Below are 20,137 nucleotides of genomic sequence, written 5' to 3'. Positions count from 1 at the left end.
TTTAAAGCGATTGATTAGACGGTCTGTTGGTCAATACTGTCATCGGTTGTCTTCGATGCGTGGTCGTGACAGGTTCACACTCACATTTTCGGTTGATTGCGGCCGCTGCCGTTGCCATCGCCAGCAGCGTCACTTCTGGAAATGGTATTCTCAGCATTTTGATTCAAACTCGCGCGGGAAGAAGCTGCCTGGTCGTTGGCTGACATTTTCGACGCAGTAGATAGAATGGTATCCCCTTTACCGTATCCGTAGGTCGCTAGCGTCAGAATTTTTCAGTGAGGTGCTTGCAAGCGGACACCCGCGACAGCAGTATAAATAATTAAACCAAAGTTCTTGATAACACAGGTAAAGATGGTCACCTCTCTGCGATATTTTTCCGGTATGTATTTTTTGTTCAGTTTTTAGTCACCCCGATCTGGCGAGCGATTCTCCAACGACCTTTTAAACGTGTCTATAGGTAATCACCAAGTATGAGACAGGTAGTACGGATCGATTGGAGCTCATCGTGGTGATTGTTACGTGCAGTATGGGCGTTCGAGATGGTGACACTGGCCTGTTTCAGAAATGGCCTATTGCACCGAAAATGACAACAGTAGAAGAGGACACGCGGCCGACGCATCAATACTACGCTATCTTAACTAACTTGCTATCACTTTCTGTTGCGGCAGAACTATGTTTATTGTTAGATATCATCACAGATCGTTCAACGTTCAATGACATATTTGGTGCTCTATAGCTGTCATGCTCCTATAGTTGTTACAGCTGATACGTGCAGTTGTTGTTGTTGTTGTTGTTTCTGTCCGTTTTTCGTCTCTTACGGGAGACTGTTTATCTTTCTGAGAGGGTGATACGCGCACGAGGCGACAATTACAGACGGTAGGAGCACAGTGCACAATATCCTCACCTCACATGGTGGTCACTCAGCAGTCTCTAGATATAATCGTAGAGGCTCCAACAGCAGTAGCAGATGGTCAAATCGCTTACATAACAAAAACACCCATACGACTGGTTAGTGTTGGATACTAAGCTTGTAGAAATAATGATTGTATTATGGTGGTACTACTAAGTGCCGCTGCTGGCGTTGGGGGGTTACAGCCATTGGCGGTGTTGGTCGTCGCCACCGTCGGCGCGTCGTCGTAGTCGCCGCCGCCACAGCTGCCGCAGTTATTGCACTAAATTCAACCGTGGCGACGGCTGCGGCCGTAGCTGTTGTGGCTGACGTTGTGTTTTCGCGCAGCTGGTGCTTGACGATTGGTTGGCTGGCTAACTGGCCATATTTTTTAGTCAGTTCATGTGGCACTACCCGCGCCGGTGAAGTGGTGCTAGCAGTAAACGCGCATTTGGCATCGCACCATGAGCGTGCAGAAATCGCTGAGGTTTCGTAATATTTTGCCTCCATTGCTGAAGCGGCGGCAACAGCAGCGAATGCACGAACGACTACGAGACGACGATGACGGCAAACGAAGACGTACATACACACAAACAGACAGAGGAACAGACAATCAGATGGACATCACACACACTTGCGTGCACACATACTCCAGTCAGAGGCAACGTTGTTACTCTTTGTGATCCATAGAGCGCTAAAACCATAGGACGGCCATGCTACAAAGTGGGGCGAGGAGACGATTCCGACGGAAACGAAGTTTGCCGCCGTGGCCATCAGTAAAAGCACCAGCAGCAGCAGTAGTATAGTAACAGTAGTGGTTCTTCTCGAGTCATAGTCGCCGATGCCATCGGCGTTATTACTGGTGACGCTCGTCAGCGCCTGACGCCCAATACACGGGACTTCGCGATCTGGCGAATATTGATGACACTGGCATAGCAAGCATTGTTACAGCAAAAACAGTGGCGAAGGGCAACAACAATGAGAAATGTTCGTGCGTGCAGAGACGGCAGGCAAGCAGACGTTCAAGGACGAAATTGTCGTCCTGCATTAGGCGCAGATATAATTATAACTGAAAGTCGAAAAGTTGCCTTCTTTTATGTTTGCGATGGCGTGCTATATAATACGGCAGCCACACACACACACACACAAACACATACATACAGGTATATATACACATGCCCACATACACGTACACGCACCCATTCAGGCACACACATACGGTACACGCCCACACACACATATACGTATACACTCACACATATATAGGCATGGACACACATACGCACATACATGCGTGCACGTACAGACACACACACACACACACCCGCAATAGTCGCAATATATTAGCCGCTACATCACCTGTGTCGGCAACAATATGGCAAATTGAGGCAACGTAAATCTCATCTACAGATCAGTAAACAGAACAGCGAGTCTTGAATAAATATATAATAGCACCCAGTTGTGATGGCGGCCCTCAAACAGCAGCAGCAAACCTGCACGAAAAGTTCTTTGGCGAACCAGTTCTGTTACCGACTGCGAGGCCCCTCTTGTCCACTGAGGAAAAAGACTCAACCTGAAGACGAGTGCTATTGAAGTTAAAAATACAGGTAGGTACAGACGTTCCAGGAAGGTAGGAGCATGCTGTCGAAGATTTGTTTATAATGGGAATAAATGGGAAAAGGCCGCTCGGTTAGACCCAGATGATAGCAGATTATTGCTGCCAGACTAGACAAATGACAGCTTCAAAATCTCAACATTGATTGTCTGTGCGGACTTACGATGGTAAACTGGAATGGTCGTCTTGCGCACGATGTATTTTATTAATATATGAGTAGTTACTAGGGGCTAGAAATCATTTTTTCTAGTTTTGTCAACACCTACGCAGCTCGTAGGCTCTGAAGCGACAGAATGGAAGGCAGGCAGGATGGTTTCTAAATACTTACTACTTCTATAGAAATAGAAAGTAATAGAAGCTACGATGCCCCGGATGCCCACTAGGTTAGAGAAGCCCACCAGGCAGAATTGCTAACTGCAAGCACGCAGCGGTATTTTTGTAGAGGAAGTCTTTTCCATTGAAAGAAAATACTCATAATACTGACTAAAAGGACGCACGTGCTTGATATAGCAAACGTACGATGTTACCGAACCATTTTTGGCAGAATAGATATTGTCAAGCTCGATTTGGCATAGAAAGAGAACGCTCGTACCATTGTTATAAAAATACACACAAAGACAAAAATAAATATTGTCCAAGTTTACTCACCGACTTGATTAAGATTAAAAGTAATGAAACATTCAGTGAACATTGGTCTGCCACGATCTAGTTTTTACGACTCAGTTAATTACATATTACGTATTGTTTTTTTTACTTTAGCTTCTTTGTTGTGCCATTACACCTCTTCGTTTCAAATGCGTTACAGTGGCTTCGTACAAACATTTGCTTACATTGTTATTTAGTCATTAACAGTTATTCCAAGTTTGCTTTGAATACGAAGCTGCGACCTCTGTGTATTGATATCTCTTAGACGATCCGGTCTCCGTCGCTCATTTGATGCAATTGTAAACACGTTTTTATCATTCCAGCCGCCAATTTATTTATTATTTAAGCCATAATCAACGTTCACGAATTAAGTGTACAATCATGTATTCACAATAGTGATATCGGCCACTTTCTACCAAGGTACTTGCACGTTTCGTCCAAATTCTTGTTGAGCGCCAGTAACGCCCGCAGAATATACCACTAGCATACTGTTCGACGAGATTTACTATAGTCTTAAATCGGTAATTTCCCACCTTTATGCCCTGAATGCCTTCCGAAATGGCAGTCAGCGTCCAATGAACACAAACCTAATGTTTTTTTTTTGCTTAGCGTGAGTTTTTCGCGAGGCTTATAGGTGCAATGTAATTGTTTCATCTTCGTTCGTTATTTGCTAAAATAGGCCGCAACAATAATTGACCTCAAAGAATCATTCCTTCAGCTGAAGCTCGATCCGTTCACTTGCTACTTTGTCCAATAAGTAAACTTAGTATTTCGACTTCGAGGCTTTAACGTTGGTACCACGACACTTGGTTAGCGCTGTATTTATTTCACTGTTGCATTGCGCAGCACGGAAGGTGGGCAAGAGGTCCGCTGGTGCAAATTTGGTCTGCCGGTGCCGCCTTGATGAGCAGACGGGTGTCAAGGCTGAGAAAAACGTACTGACTTTTACAAATTGGAAGCTCTTTGGCAGTTTGGCCAAACTGGCTAGTTGTCCCCGTTGCAGTTTACCGTGCAACGGCCTGTAATAACTAGCGGCGGATGTAGCGGATTAAGCGACTGGTACTCTATAACATCGTGTGACCGGCCTGTGCGTCTTGTAGCTAATTGAAATGAAAGCAAATCCACTGTCGTAGACGACTGTCGTGCGGTCGACCTTATTGATCCAACCACACGTTCCGGTTTATCTCTCCGATTGTTTGAATATGTTCTAATATTGACTATTTCAATTGGTACTTCAGTAATGACACCTTTGCCATTCACCCGTTGGCAATAGTGCAGGTGGCGCTAATGGTCATGATGCCATCATTCGAATTTATGCGTGTTCATGAGCGTTTACGTGCTACAGTCAGTAGCTCGACTGCGTTATAGTTCCATCGGAGTGTCTGTGGCGTAATGGCCATACCAGTCGACTGACCGAATAGAGAAAAGGTAAAGAGCGAACGAAGTGTGCGTGGGCGAGTAGGTGGGCATACGACTGAGTGGAAGTATGGCTGGTCGCAGAAGACGAACTATAGTGACGCGTCGCTGCACACGTTTTGCTTGTCCTAATCATCAAACGCTAAAGTGAAATAAAGCTAACGAAATATAGTAACAATGGCTTGTTTGTTTGAAATTATTATACAATATATTAGAAAGCCTGCCCAAATCGAAGTTATATCGTTCATAAAATGATACTGGAGCTCGTTCGATGGACTTCGCAGGTATCATAGCGATAGCAGACGATCTCGGTCCGAATTGGAATCGAGACCACATTATGACGGTGACATGAAATTAGTTGGCCATTTATTGAAATAAATATATCTTCACTCGGATGATTCAAGCAGGTGCAGATAGAGTTACGCAACAACGTATAATTAAACGTATTTGATCCACAAGATGACGTGTGTTTATCCCCATAAACAATCAGCTATCGCGAAGCAAAATATGAAGAGATTTAAATATAGTTTGAAGGTTTTTCTTGAAGATTAATAGTAACCAGGTTGACCAAGGAACTACTCGACAATTAGTCAATCTAATAAACCAGCATAGAAATTAAATCAGCAATTGTTATTTGATAGAGGTGTCGCTAGCCTAAGTGATCCGGCAGACGTACTCGCTAGCTGTGATGAGTTACAAAAATTGTTAGTAACAACGGATGTCTCACATTAAATTGCCTTTTTAGTTCGGCGGTATTGTGATATATGGATACCAGGTGAGCAAATGACTAGCGGTAATGTTTATCGTTAAGTGTACCCTTTGTTTGGGTCCGTAAATGAGATGTTCCACGTAGAAAAGATGTCGGCTGTGGAAGGCTGCTGTGGGAATATTTGCATCTCTCAAGATGGTAAACATAAATCTTACAAATCTGGTTTTGTCTATTGTTGGCTTTAAACTTGTTACTGGTGTTGCCATAATAGCAAGATGGTCATATACCGAAAAACTACAGCTATTTTTGTAAGATTTGTTGTATTTTGCTACTAGACAAAGAAATTACCTTATAAACAATGCTCGTTCATACGCTGTAATTGTGTTTTACGTTTTGGAAACATTCTAAAAACGTGTCACATGCCCATTATCAGTCCAAGGTATTTACATGGTCAGACCTGGCTCTGTCAAGCTATGATTAATATAATTACTGGTAGGACAGTGAATTATAGTGTGGAGCGTAATTTTCTTAGAAAAATAAAGGCATCAGAAACCAGTTGAGGTGTAACACTTGCAATATAACCGTGTGTCTTTGTTATTAACGGGGGTTGTTGTCACAGGGAGAATGTGTTAGAAAAAGTAAGCATTTTGTGGGGCCAGATATACCACCGAGTAGATATATAAAGGTATAGTGAGTTCGAGTGAACCAAATCTGCGTCATACAACGGCATATCAGTGAAGACCACTACATATAGTCTTCAGCGCTTCATAAATAAAATGGCTACTGTTTAAAGGTAATCAGGACAAGCAGAGATTTAGTTTTCAATTATTTTCTAGGCTCCAGCGAGCAGTTGGCATTATTTTGTGAATTATTAACACAAACCTATCAAGATATAGCTTCTAAACCGTTACTGATCCGGAAAGAATAGGCATAGTAACTTTTCAGATACAAAAGATCCTTCTGTTCATTACGACTCTTATCCGTCCCTTGTTCGCACAATTTTTATTGGCTGGATGTATATATAAGGTGTTAATAAATAACCTGTAAAAAAAAAAGCATCAAGGATCTGGTATTTCCTCTTTTTAGTTAGAATTCATGAAGAATGACTACCTTATGCATTACGTTTTGTATGGCTATAAGGCGTACTAATATAATGTGACGTGTAAGAATGCACAGACCGTCCTCCAAGACGAAAAGAAGTCGGTGGATAATTGCACAGATCATAGAAAGTAATATCCAATTTACAAACCAAGATAATCATCCAGCGCCACCAGGTGGCATTTAGTGTAATTATGTTTTCAAATCCAAGTGTGTCTCAATCCCTAACAAGCTTTGCTCGAGGCGAACGTCCTTCTTTCTTTCCGAAAAGTTAGTCAGCTAGCCAAACTATTTCACATGTCAGCAGTAGCTTTCGGATCGTTCAGACGCAAGGAAGCTTGGTTCTTTCCAAACTTTTGCTTTCTTTTTAACGCTACGTGCTCTCACGGTGAAGTATCAATGGCTACCATTGTCTATCATTTACCGGTACCAACGACCATACCTTGTTCGACTCGTACTACTACTACTATTATCGTAGATATAGTTGAGCACCTCAGCGCACGGCTAGTCGAAGCACCTTAACATCAGCTCTCACTGAAAAACAAATGAACGAATGACATCGTTCGTCGCTGTCATCGTCGTTGCGGTTTGTATCTAATGCTGGTCGATGCCTCAGAAGCTTGCCAGTGAACTACTCTAATGTCCGGATAGGAGAATGCAGGGAACAGCACACCGAGACAACGACAAAATTTCTATCTTCATCGTATTTCTGTTCTCGATATGGCTCCTGCGCGAAGAACACTTTGACAACAACAACAGAAAGGTGGCTTTTCTGGCCACCACGAGCCCTACAAAACTGTGTCTGCTAAGAAACTGCACAGCGATGCACAAAATCGGAAGCTGGAGAACGAAAACGATGTGTGGAAATTTCATTGGGACAACGACCGATCTAGCATACTGACGCGTGCGCACCCCGTCCTATTCGTCCATCTTTGGCAAAATTGAATGCACAACCGCGGACGAATTGTCACTATGTCAGATGAATTTCTCTGAACTGGCACCGGGTGATGGACTCATTGATCGAATGGTAGCTAGGTGAAACTATTGCTATCGTGTTAGTCTTTATAAACTGCATCGTCATAAAGTGACGATTATTGCTACGAAAGACATGTAGCAACATCGAGTCGTCGTCGAAAAGTAAGTTGATAGTTAAGAGTCTTATGTTGAGAGAACTTGTACAATTGGATTGCCAATTGGACACGAGCGATATGATGCAGTAGAATCATTCATTGATAAATGTATCTGACGCCTTCGGCAGTGATTCAAGCGGCAATTGAGATGAAAAGTCTTCACAGGCAATGTGTGCCCTTGGAAGGTTCTTTTTTTTCCAGGCGTACAAGGTCGGTACTTCGAGCGAACTGGTATAATTTACACGAAGGTTGGTTCTTCCAAGACGTACGCGGATATTCAAAGGTCGTGCCCCGCTGCTACATAATCAAATAACTTACGAGTTCGGCAGCATGCAACCTATCTAGTCCTGCTACTTCTTTAATAATTTAAGCACACAGCCTGAGTATTAATTCTTGAGTAAGAATTAATATAGGAAAAAAGCCTACAGGTCTCGAGCTAGTTATATTTGCGTAAAAATTCATGTGTCAAGCATGGCACTCCAGTCGAATTCCAAAACGACGTAATGAAACTAATGTATGTATCGGTATCTTCGAGTACTACATAAACAACACGGAAACAGAATCTAGTTTTAACAAGTGATTTGGCGCATTGCGTTACAGATCATCAGATAATAACAATAGATTCTTAATGTGCTATACAAGTCATCCTGTTCGTTGTCATCATATACATCAGAACGTACGACGACCTTTATTGCCGATGTTTTTAAAACAATAAACTCACCTTTAGAGCAGATTCTTGTCCAGCTTATGCATGTCTATGAAGTGTGGCATAAATGCGTAATTTTCGTAAAAGAGAAGTGTGATAATAAAGATGTGTAAAACTATAATACTGTATTCCATTGGATGCTTAGAGGCGGAGTCATCTCTTAAGGCCACGCGTAAGGCTCAAAAGGGTCGCAGCATGTCAAGATGCCCCTTCCTCGCATATCTCAAATAACGCTTTGCATCTAGCCGACATATCTCCCATACAGAGTTCGAGCTTCGATCACACCCTTGTCAAGTTAGCGTCGAAACTATTAGCCGCTGGTAGCTTGGCGTGCACTGCCCGTCATCGTTTATAGCAACTCCAGGGCCTAGTAATAGTTGCCTGTATGAGAACCGTTCTCTTCAGCTAATTTTCTACTGCTCCATAGTAATTGGAACCCGAAAACCGAAACAATTGAAAACCGAAAAAAAAATAACAAGCAAGGACGATATTTGTCGAATTATTTTGTGACTTATTAATGTTTTTAGTTTTTATAGTTTCGTATTTGTCTGGACCAGCTCTCTTTTTTTTCGTCGTTAAAAGTATGAGACTGAGTGAGCCTAGTCTTTTTTTTTCAAGATAAGCAAGTCTCGACGCCATTAGAGTGGCGTTGTTGTGCGTCTGCATGAACGGCATCAATGATTAAGACAAAACAATGCCGCGGATCTATTCAAAAATATCTAACTACGTGTAAACATTTCATTCTTTATAATTACATTTTGTTTATATTCGAGTTGTTGTGCTAAACCCGTAAGACCAGCCCGTAGGCTTTCAACAATGAGTTTAAACGTTGCAAAGCGGCTACGACGTACGTTTAGGAAACGAAACGTAGCAACCTTACGTCCCACAACAAGCGCCACCCGCTCCCAGCCCAACCTGTGGGTCCGCACGTGGACGACGAGAACTGTGATGATGATGATGATGGTTGTGATGATGATGGTGATTATGGTTGTGATGATGATGGCTACCACTGCCGCTGCTAGTGGGGAAACCAACCAAATAGGCGGCCAGCAGCAACAGCAGTAGTAGACACGTGAGAAGCTGAGTGCAATAGTAGCGAATTGCTACGAAAATGGCCCCCGTTAATATGTAGCGGTCATTCAGTGGCTACTGCTCACGAACTCTCCTAGATCGTCTGACTCTCGTTAGTCGGTCGGCCGCCTGGGGCGCTGCTATTGAAACGATAACATACAACAGCGTGAAAAAAAACAAAAAAAAAAAAAGAAGGACCAATCAGTCGTCCCGCATGACATCCAACAAGTATGAACAAAGCAGCTTGCCACAAGTACATAGGCTCATGTCAGATTCGTCGGACAAATAACTTTTTTTGGGAAGAACAAATTTCCATGTTAGACATGCATTTCTACCTACCCGTAATGATTTTCTATGAGCGCTGGTCATCAGGGGCGGAGTTTCAGACGGCTGCATAGAGCATGCTGTATGTATACAGAAGCAAACACACTATCGTGCCAATATGGATATTTAAACGGCTCGTACAACAGCTAAAACGTAGCCAAAGCTGTGCATGCTATTTAGCCCAATTGTATTGTGGGTTATTTCTATACAAACTAATATCAGTTCTATCGGGTGAGGAGAGTTTCATCGTTTTAGCAACAATCAATTCTATGATAATATCTATGTATAGAACTAAATAGAGCAAAATCTGCCATAGTAACGCAATAAAATTGTTTTTATAGTGGTGCTTGCTAATTTATGTTTAAGCTATAACGTATAGAAAATCAGCGCATCTATGAGCGCTTTTCATCTTCATCTTCATATAGAATCCAATTTGGCAGCTCAATAATGACAACTGATCGAAGTGAAAAGTGGAAGGTAGTCTAACTTTATTGAGTTGGACTCGTATCATAGAGGCCATCTCAGAAGTCGGTTCACTTTCACTGACGGACGTTTCAGAACGATGTGGCGAGTCTACTTTTCTGCCATCGTACGTATGGATAGTCTCGGCCTCGCCTCATTAGGATAGCATTGAGAGTATACCTAGTCATCCGGCTGTGAGACCAATCGCAGTAGATCGACCTTATGCCACCCATCATTTATCGGTACATACTTCACAAGTCAGACTGTGATACATTTGTGGCTTCTCTTGCATGAAGATTAGCCAACCACAAAGAATCAGATCAATATATGCTCTTCGTTTTAGAGCAGTAGGCGTTGATTAGAATCAACAGAGCACTCAATGTATCAGGATATTGTTGACGAGCTTCAACTGATCTACCTAGACGGCTACTGCGAAATTGTCACTAAGGTACGTAAGGCAAATGGTTACCTATGATCTGGAAGTTTAGCTAGAACAAGAGCAAGTTTTAGGTAACTAGTCTAGGCGATTAAATGCACTCGAACAAGTCAGATAAAAGCCAACTTTTTAAGAAGCCTTTTTACATTAAGCCTGAATAAAGAAGTTTGCGGGATAACAATATTTGGCTAAACACTCGTCCTACGGTCACTGGTAAAAAAGCGAATCGCGAACAAGATGACTTCTCCCTGATCATAGCTGCGCGCTCATTTAACCAATCATAGTCCAACATGCACGCTCGGCATATTCTTGAAATACTGTCAAAAATTTCGATTACAGTGGGTTCAATTCTTCCATTATAGATAGACGACCGCGCACTACATGGAAAGTTTTGCCTAGGCGTTGGCGGTTGATTGATTTGTTCGGTGAATTCGCGTCTCGAAAAACCACTAAATTCTAGGACTCGCAACTTTCAGGTCACGGCCTGGTAACATTCAATAGTCAGCTATATTTAGACTACTCTCCGTAATAATAACGAAAATGTTGCCAACTATGACAAACACATTATGCAACTGAAATTCAACTTGGACGGTGTGCTTGGCCCTTAGAACATCGAATTCAAAATGGAATACCGTGTTTATAACGCGCACACACACCCTTTGTCTACATAAAGGTACTTCTCACTTCGATTCAATAACCCTGCATTGGGAACACCTTGTTTTACGTAACTTTCTTAGTAAATATAATCATTCGTATAAAATCTATAAAACAAAATCTAAAAAGCGGTGATGCTTTCAAAATGCGAATCTAACAACGGACTCCATAGGAGATGCGTCGCATAAATATCTTGCGAATCTTTTGCTGCGGTTCCTCTATTTGTTCTCTAATTTTTTTCACAGCAAAAATAAATATTCACGTGACCTTATTGATTTCTGTGATTAAATGAAAGCATCAATAGATCCGGTTTATTGGAAGATGCATTCAAACATTTGAACATGGAGCTTACAAAGCGACCTGTCCCTTGCCACTATGTAGCCTGAAGGTTCAGGTTTCTTACGAAAAACAAGAATAAAATTAGCGAATTTTGCACTGACCTAGTTAATTTTCCGTAGGTCCGACAAAACTTGACAAGCTGTCAACTACCAAAAAATGTTGTTCGAGTTTGTGGGCGAGGTTATGGTACATGTGGTGATTTAGGTTCAAGTCCTAACGTAGACATGTTTTGTTTTGTGATGGGAGCTCGTTTAAATTCATCCTCCGTCGCTTTGAAACACGTTGACTAACAGTTATTTGATGCCGTAACGAGCTGTTCGCAGTCGTTTTCTATAGTTATTCTAATAGATGATGTGTCTAATGAAACCATTTAATTTAAAATAGTTTGGCCCTGTTTTGATTGCAGCAGGAACTAGACATTGTTTTAACTCGCGGACATCGGATGAGGTCTTTGCTTTTATTGTCTATTCCAAGAACGATAGGAAGCAACACATAAATGAACGTCCTGATTTGAAAAAACCGCCACTGGACTGCGCTGCGGGTTCTCGCGTACGTCGAGTTCCACAAGCTATGCTTCTTGCTGTCAGTGTTCGGATGACCAACAAAATGAGGTCTTTCGAAGAAACTACGTTGCTCTTATTATATCCGCTTTTCATTGTTCTTCGTTCAGATTTTGGGGTCACGTGGCTCACAATCAATGCGGTCAAAATTGTCGAATGCCGTTACCTCACCAATTGCATTCAGCTTCGTACAAGTGCACTCATATTTTGTCTTTTTTAAGGTATGGACTCCGAACAAACCTACTAAAAATATATGGGAACTATAATAAGAAAATGTCCAGTACGAGTGACCGGGTTTTGCAGTTGTCTTCGCGAATGCATTGGTATAGTGTCACGTGACTGCTTAGACCCGTGCTCAGCGTTCGATTTGGCTGCAGCTGAAGATTTGCATTATACATTACGGCATATTTGCCATTCTAGAGCAAACGGGACTGGAGTCTGCCCCTCGATTCATAAGAAAAAATGCCAAGCGTTTTGGCATGAGGGTTTCTGTGGGAACGTGACGAAATCCCCTAAGAATAAACAAGAACCAACATGGCCGCTTGAGAGTCATCCACTAAACGATTATTTATCTCTACAACTGAATTCAGAACGCACCGCTGACCCATGCAGACCCCGTCTAATAGATCCACGATTGCATATGTTAAATGCGGCACCGACCCTAAACGGGACAAGCAAACGCTCTGCCGTGCTCACGTGCCCAATAGTAGCTCCCGCCCAGGGCACAATTAAACTGTGTATTTATGTTCATTCGAAATCGTAACGATGCGCCCAAAATTTCTACTCACCCCTGTCGTTGGAGTTTGCTTCCTTTTTATGCTGGGTTGCTGGACACCACCGAAACACACACTGTTCGATATCGTGGAGTTTCCTATAGTAATTGCGCGTTGTTCGCGGTTAGCTTACTTGGCTTCAGCCCTTTCAGGTCACAAACTCCTGCGTCGACCTCTAAAGCACACGCTCCCACACGAACGTCGTCGTCGGTTGCTCCTGTTTCGACCACCGTCTACTCTCTGTTCTGTCGGTTTCGCGCTGATTTTGAAAGAAGAACAATTAGAAGAAGAATCAATCACCCCCCGAAAAAGAGTCCGTAGTCAATTCTATATAATAGTAGTATTAGTGGATTGCCTGAGCAGCGCGCAGATAAAGTAGTACAGCAGAGAGCAAGGGTAGAGGCGGCGGGCAGCGCACAGCGTACCAGTCCGGCTTACCAGTGGTGGTGACGGTGGTGGCTGGACGTACAAACAGACGGCGGCAGCAGCAGCCATGGGGGCTTGTAGGGGATATTTTTAGGGAAACCTTAAGGCCATACTACCCCATAAAGCCGGCAGGAGCTGCCGCCTAAGGGCCCGGTTTCCCTTCCCCAAGGATCCCTTCAAGGGCCCGTCGTTGCGGCTGCTACCCCCATGGCCCAGTGCTCTTGCACTCTCCTCCTTAAACTACTCTCATACTCGTGTTATTCAAAGAACACCGATTCCCCTAGTTCGTTCTAAATGCATCCACCAGCAATACCTCATAACGTCCCGATTTCGAGGGCAATACCTGATGAAGTTAGCTCGCTAGCTAGCTGGATGGATGGGTGACTCTCTCCGATCTCTCTAAAGTTGTGTGAGTGCGGATGTGCCCCCGGGGCCTCTCCGCCCTCTCCATCCGTTACCTTCCCTCTTTCTCCAAACCGTACGAGCTAAACGCACACCACTGTTCATCCCAATACAAGAAACGGACAGCTAAACTTAGAGCACAGAAGGAGTCAGCAAGCAGCGCCAGCTGGAGCAAGCAACCGCACTCCACTGGAACCATTACCACAGAACGCTCGCTGTGTGGCAGCGGGAAGTCTCCTTCCTTCTCTTCCGCAATTAGGATTGAGGCAACTTAGCCTCTCTCAACCCCAATATGTCGTTCGGCCACAGCAAATCCGGAAGCTTATGTTGATCCCTCTACCTGCGCGCGCATCTTCATCTCTATACACCGGAAACGTCGTCGTTCACTGCGTTATGCCGTACCGATGTAAATGTGCCCCTTTGCCCCTCTGACGATTCTCTCTCCCCTTTTACTCCCCGTTTACTAATAATAATATTCTGTAAAGCAATGGTGAACTTTATTAATTCAACAAACAGGTTCAAGTTTTGGTGAAAAAGTGTCAACTTAGCTGCATCGTGTTGAGCTCAGCGATCGCTGTGCGCAAGCTTTTTTGGGTTTAGCAGCGTCCTGGAAGTTTATTTAAATGTTGCCACTTCGCTTAAAAAGTGGAAAGCATTTATAAATAACGACAGATAAAGTACCAAGTCCGGATGCTTCATTGGAAGTATTTGATTAATGCTGACGGGACCTGTACCCTGAGTTAGTGTCAGAAATTCATCTTAGGAGAAAATTTATATTCATCCGAGATTGTCCACACACTATCGGTGATCATTGCACCGGTTTCTATGATGTTCTATTCCGCTTACAGAAATTAAATGCTTACCAGATGCTTTTATTAAGTTGTATCTCAAGCAAAAAACAACAAGTCATAAAAGCTGCTATGGATTAAAGCATAAAGGGTATGTTCAACTCGGGTGAAACAAAAAGGCGTACTCGATACATATGTCCTATGCATGTCAGTGAAATCTATTTCTTTTTAATTAGCGCAACACGAAAGTTAATTCATGTCGAAAATAAGTATTTATACAATTTAAATGTTTCAAAAGTCATCGCTGGCCATTAATAAACAATACCTCTCGTTATCACACTCATAGTAGCATTGTGTTCAGATGAATGGACGTCCAGGGCGCCCTTGGGGTATGGCGGAAGACTTAATAGTTAAAATAAACTTATCTTAAATAAATCTTCAGCCTTATTTCTTAAATCCAGTTTGCAAAGATTCTCAAGTTTTGCTGCTTACTGAAGATTTCATTGGGATAATTGATTACCAAGCTGTAACCTAACCGAGTGTTCAGTCGGTAGGTACCGGCCTTCCTTTCCCTATTTGGTCCTTCGGCGGCTCTAATACGCATAACATTGAGTTGTAAGCATGAATGTTAATTTGTATATTGTTATTACGTTTACATTTGTTACAGGCACAGAGAACACGTTTTTGAAATTGGCACAGACGCTTAGTCATTTCTTTGTGTAGAAATACGTATCCACTTTTCTCTATTTGTAAATGAATTTTGATCATTGTAAACCTTTCTTTAAGACGCCCTTAACTAGATTGCTTTGGTGTTTCAATGGTCTGGATATGCCTTTTGATTATTGTTATTATAGTTTCAATCAGTGGCGCCGGTCGAGCCGCAATGTATTCCCTCGTCTCTTTCTTACAATATCTGGTCTTGACCTTCAGTCGGAGCCTGTGTTATCAAGAGAGTGCGCCTAAATTCGAAACGGGATCGTTTTTGACAGAAACATTGCAATGCGAGGGCATTCTAACCTACGTAAGGCGTGCCATAATTACAGATCGATAGCAAAGCTTACTTTTCTAATTTAACTGTTTTTAAATAAAATTCAGCACCGAACTTTTCTGGCTTTGCTATTATTGGTTATATGCACGACCGATTGCTTTGTTCCTGTCACAGTCGTTATCTTAAGGGATTTTCGACACCGTTCATCGCTCTAAATACGCAACTCACTATTTCAAAAAGGCTAAGAAAGATTTTACTTATACTCGAGGAATAAGTAGTCTGTCTCTTACTTCATAAAGCGTATACATTTGTCAACTATGTCATTTTTGTAGGGATGCTCACGTATGTGACATTTATAGCGGCCACGCAAAGCGCTTCACGAGGCAATAACTCAGTACGTAAACAAACAATATTAATGTAAATATCGTTTGGTTCAGCCTTTTCTACTCGGGCAATCCTTTTTACCTATAATATTATTTGGTGTATAATAATGTCTGAATTACTAGACGAATCGAATTAAATTGATGGCCAAGTTTTTATTAACATAATCAGATAAAATCGTTTAATGAAATCTATAGTGAGACGTGTTTCCTTTTATCAGGACTATATTTATCTATATGTATCTATACCGATCGTATGTGGTGACCTTCGCTCGAGCGGGTCGAGAGCATATACGTGTGTAACGTGTAAACATGTAAATAAAATCGAATACGAAAAACCAGCCAATGTGTTTTGGCTGGGAGTGTTATTTTATAGCGGGCATTTTTAAACGGTAACAAACAACAGCATATAGTTTTAAAAACTTTTCTCCTAATGCCTACATAAAGATTAATTAGATGCAGCACAAATCCGTTTAGCAGGAACGGCAGGTCGAACGACTGGCTAAAGGCAAATCGGAGCGGGATACATTTGAAATTGGCGGGCAGTGCATGCAAGTAACGGGTACATTGCCGGTGACTATCTCGCGGCGTTTCTTTAACTAATTTTTGAAATCATTATTCTCTCGATGTCGGCTTATGACGCTGCTGACGAAGTTGCTTCTCTTCGATTTTAATCGACTTCTTGACCCTATGTTCTGTGGTAGCTCAAGTTTATGGAACAAAGGTTGCAATGGGTATTATCATACGAGAAGCACGCATGCACACGCATAGCCTACGCACGTATCCAAGAATGTTCGGTTATTTGTAAACGTTGCAGTGTGCAGCGGTATACTGCCCATATAGCTTACTGACAGTATCACGACATTATAATCTATACCTTACTGCCGATCTCAATGCCTAGAAGTTTTCGTTAGCTCTTTAACAGATAGGTTTTCAGTCATGTCCTATGTACTCCAGTTCCGATGTCCTCTGCACATCGAACGCCAAGAAATTTCCCTGTGAACTTTCTCTCGATTCCAACGATATGTTAGGAATGGCTATATCATAAACGAGCATCTTGCATTGTACAGTTTTTTGATTAAAACATAACACCCGTAGTTTTTGAGCCTGTCAAACGGCTGAAACAGAACTAAGGACATTTTAACGAATACGTGAAACTTTGCCTAAATCCAGTACAAGTTCTATTCAGCGCTCGAGCTAGTCAAACAGTAGTTCAGCATATATATTCAACTACTTCATTTTCTCACAGTTACTTCGATGATGAATGAAACCATTATAACGAACGCATGGTTCACAAAGCTATCATATGCATATCAACGGCGCATTAGCTACCGACTGTTACATTGTCCTTATAGAGAACATTAAGCGAACATGGTTCATCAAAGCGAAAATAGCGAAGATCCTATAACCATGAAGCAGATGATACGATGATTACAGATGCGTGTCGAAGACTTTAGATAACCGGTCGGAACGATGCGGATTGCGTGATTCTTTGTGGCAGTAAAATAATTTCAAGAACGCTGTCTCTCTGGGCCATGTGTCAGAAATGACCTGAAGAAAAAGTAAAAACGTATACGAGTTGCAGATTATTCACTATTTGAGGCGTAGCGGAAAGAAAGAAAGATGGGGGTGGCATAGACAGATCGAAACCCGCCACGTAGTAGCCTCAATTATGCATGCTTTTTTCACGCAGTAGCAGCATATTGCATTACAGCCTATACATGTAGATAATATAGAGTCAAAAACCGATCAAACTCTGATTCGAAAATAAACGACGTTGGTATCACTTGAAGGCACCTTGAGCCTGATAATAATGATGGTTCCAGTAATGATTATGGCAACCATGATGCCATTATAATTTTTGTAGTTCTATGAAAGAACTCGATCACTTGTGCGGATATATATATATCCGCACAAGACAGCCATCGATTAATAACAGTAAATAACAATCGGCAAGTAAATATACAAACTGCATTTCGGTCACTTAGGGTTATAAAATAGTTTGGTATATGTAGCTCAAATTGTTGTCTTGACAAAGAGTACACTGCAAAATACTCGTTGTGGTGAGCACGCCGTTGAGGCGCATAACCGAGCATTGAATGACAGTCCGATAAATCAACTCAACGATCAGTTATTCCAGACATCGGTGACAATTTTACAGGGTTTACTGCACAAGCAAAGGCCAAAATTAAACACGTAGAAAATAGTACAACTTTGTCAGAACGAAGGACCTAAATTAGTGATGGGTAAAGCGCTATGAAGCGACCTGTAAACTTGTGGTAAATGTCAACTTCGGCAGAATTGACAAGCATTTTAATGCTACATGATCGACATCGGATCCTACACGATAACAAGACCATCGATTATTAGGAAAAAAATCAACGGCATAACACCCAATTTTCATATGAAAATAAGTAAACTTAAATTCTAGTGCAAATACACCAAAAGTTTTACGTGAAATTCCTATCTCATACCAGTTTTGCAGATGCCAGTTTTCAAAGGAATAGTCCCTGTGGAGATATCAATGAGCTATGCGTAAAAGCAAATACCAGAAAATTCTATAATTTAACTATATATAATATATATATATATATAATAACTCTTTAAATTCAGGTCAAGCAGATATATATATATATATCAGACGTTGCAATTTGTACAAGATACTATGATTGATCTGCCCTATTATAACCACATAATTTCTTAATTGTTGAAGAATCGAAAAAGGGTTTCAAACCAAAAAATTTCCTATACAGTCGCAGGTTCGACCACTTACCAGATCATTTAGACAAAATATGTAAGAGGATTAATATGTTGTTATTTAATTTGTTAATTGTACTTTGTCGAGGGCCTAAATATCCGTATATAAGAAAAACGGCCACTCTGAAACAGTATCGAAGCTTAAGAGCAATAACGCTGTTAAACATTTGGACATAAAAAGGAACTTTCGAAAAGCTAAATGGCACAAAAAAAGGCACACAATAACTGAATATGGCATTCAATATCACGCAGCGTATGCGCGTTTAATGTCTAGGCGTACACGAATTCACCTTCCCGTCCTTCCTTAAGTAGGCCAACAGCAAAACTTCCCGCTTTTCACTAATTTCTCCTAACCTAATAATAAGATTCCGTTGCTGTCAGATATACTTCAGTGTTTTCGATTTCAGATCTTCCGAAATGCATTTAAGTGCTGTTTTCGTTGGAAGGAAGTGGCGTGCACTTTGGGTTTCCGCACTTAAAAGATTAAAATAAGCTTCTTATAGAAGTTATTGCGGTTTGATTAAAATTTCGCTTTTCTGATATATTTTATGTGCATACATGCGCAAACTAGGTATTTAGAACCCTCGGACGATTGTTTGACGATATCCTCACGCGTATCAGCTGCGCGGCTCACAGTGACAAGCGACGGCTAGAGAGATAAATAACGCATTACCTTCCGGAAACTAGAAAAACCCCTTAATAATATTTATTTTAATAAATTTATTTATTCAGATTGACGCCAGATGCCGTACTCATACCCAGCCTTCAACTTATAAGAGTGAAAATAGACATATCAGTTGATATTTATTCCTACGAATTAGTTTTAGCAATGTTCTTTTCCTGCCCGCTTAGCTGTACTACGTTCGCTTTGCAGAACTACCTCCTGCCACCCCTGAACATGTCGATCCAAGAACTTCAAAGGTTATTCAGGTTTTTTCTATCCTAACCAACGTCAACTTCCAAATGATATCCTACAATAACTTTTTATACAGTACTGTATACCTCGACAATATCAAATAAAGTGCGTCAAACTTGCACGGTGTCACAAGATATCCCATAAAATGTCCAATAACTTTCCATCTGGAGGTCCTTCAATGCGGTAAATTTAGTCTTAATGGGTTACGAAAATCACTTGTCATAATTTTTGCCTAAAAGCCACATAATAGTATTACAGTATTGAAATAAGGCCGAGGGTCACAAAATCAAAAGGATGGATATTTAATTCAGCAATATTATTTCACATTATAAAAAATCTATACTTGCCATCGATTTTAGCCTAAGACGGTCAATAGCCTTTGGATAGTCCTTCGTTCGTGCCTTCGCTTCAGCAAACATTTCCGTAAACACAACGAGAAAAGTTTCATTCTTTTCGAAGTGTGCTAATAGACAAAACAGGCAAGCGTCTTGGCGCTGTCATGGCAGTGTTTCTATGATTTTATAGATCCGATTAGCAACGTATGCGGCTAGATGTACACTCAACACACGAATCAAATGAAGCAGCATTACTGATACTAAAAGATTAGCTAGTTTAAGCATGGCCAAAGCTCATTATGCCTTTTTGAAACGCAA

General features: G+C 41.6%; 1 protein-coding gene across 4 annotated transcripts in view; it reads right to left on the bottom strand.

The window, feature by feature from the left end:
- Positions 1-13,211, bottom strand: part of LOC111273635 (synaptophysin) — a 61,462-nt gene extending 48,251 nt beyond the window's left edge. For 2 of the 4 annotated variants that reach the window (XM_086973555.1, XM_022855403.2), the window contains exon 1: positions 12,843-13,211. Coding sequence is in view for 1 of the 4 variants with exons in the window: in XM_022855400.2 (XP_022711135.1) it covers positions 85-206 (122 nt within the window). In the remaining 3 variants the exon portion in view is untranslated. Of the gene's footprint in view, positions 1-84; positions 980-3,152; positions 6,267-12,842 lie in introns of those variants that run through there. The other 2 variants (XM_022855400.2, XM_022855401.2) reach the window with 2 other exon arrangements.
- Between the last annotated feature and the right edge of the window lie 6,926 nt (positions 13,212-20,137).

The sequence above is a fragment of the Varroa jacobsoni genome, unplaced genomic scaffold (assembly GCF_002532875.2).
Source record: "Varroa jacobsoni isolate VJ856 unplaced genomic scaffold, vjacob_1.0 scaffold_204, whole genome shotgun sequence".
Classification (NCBI taxonomy): Eukaryota; Metazoa; Arthropoda; class Arachnida; order Mesostigmata; family Varroidae; genus Varroa; species Varroa jacobsoni.
This window is presented reverse-complemented; position numbering and strand designations above follow the sequence as displayed.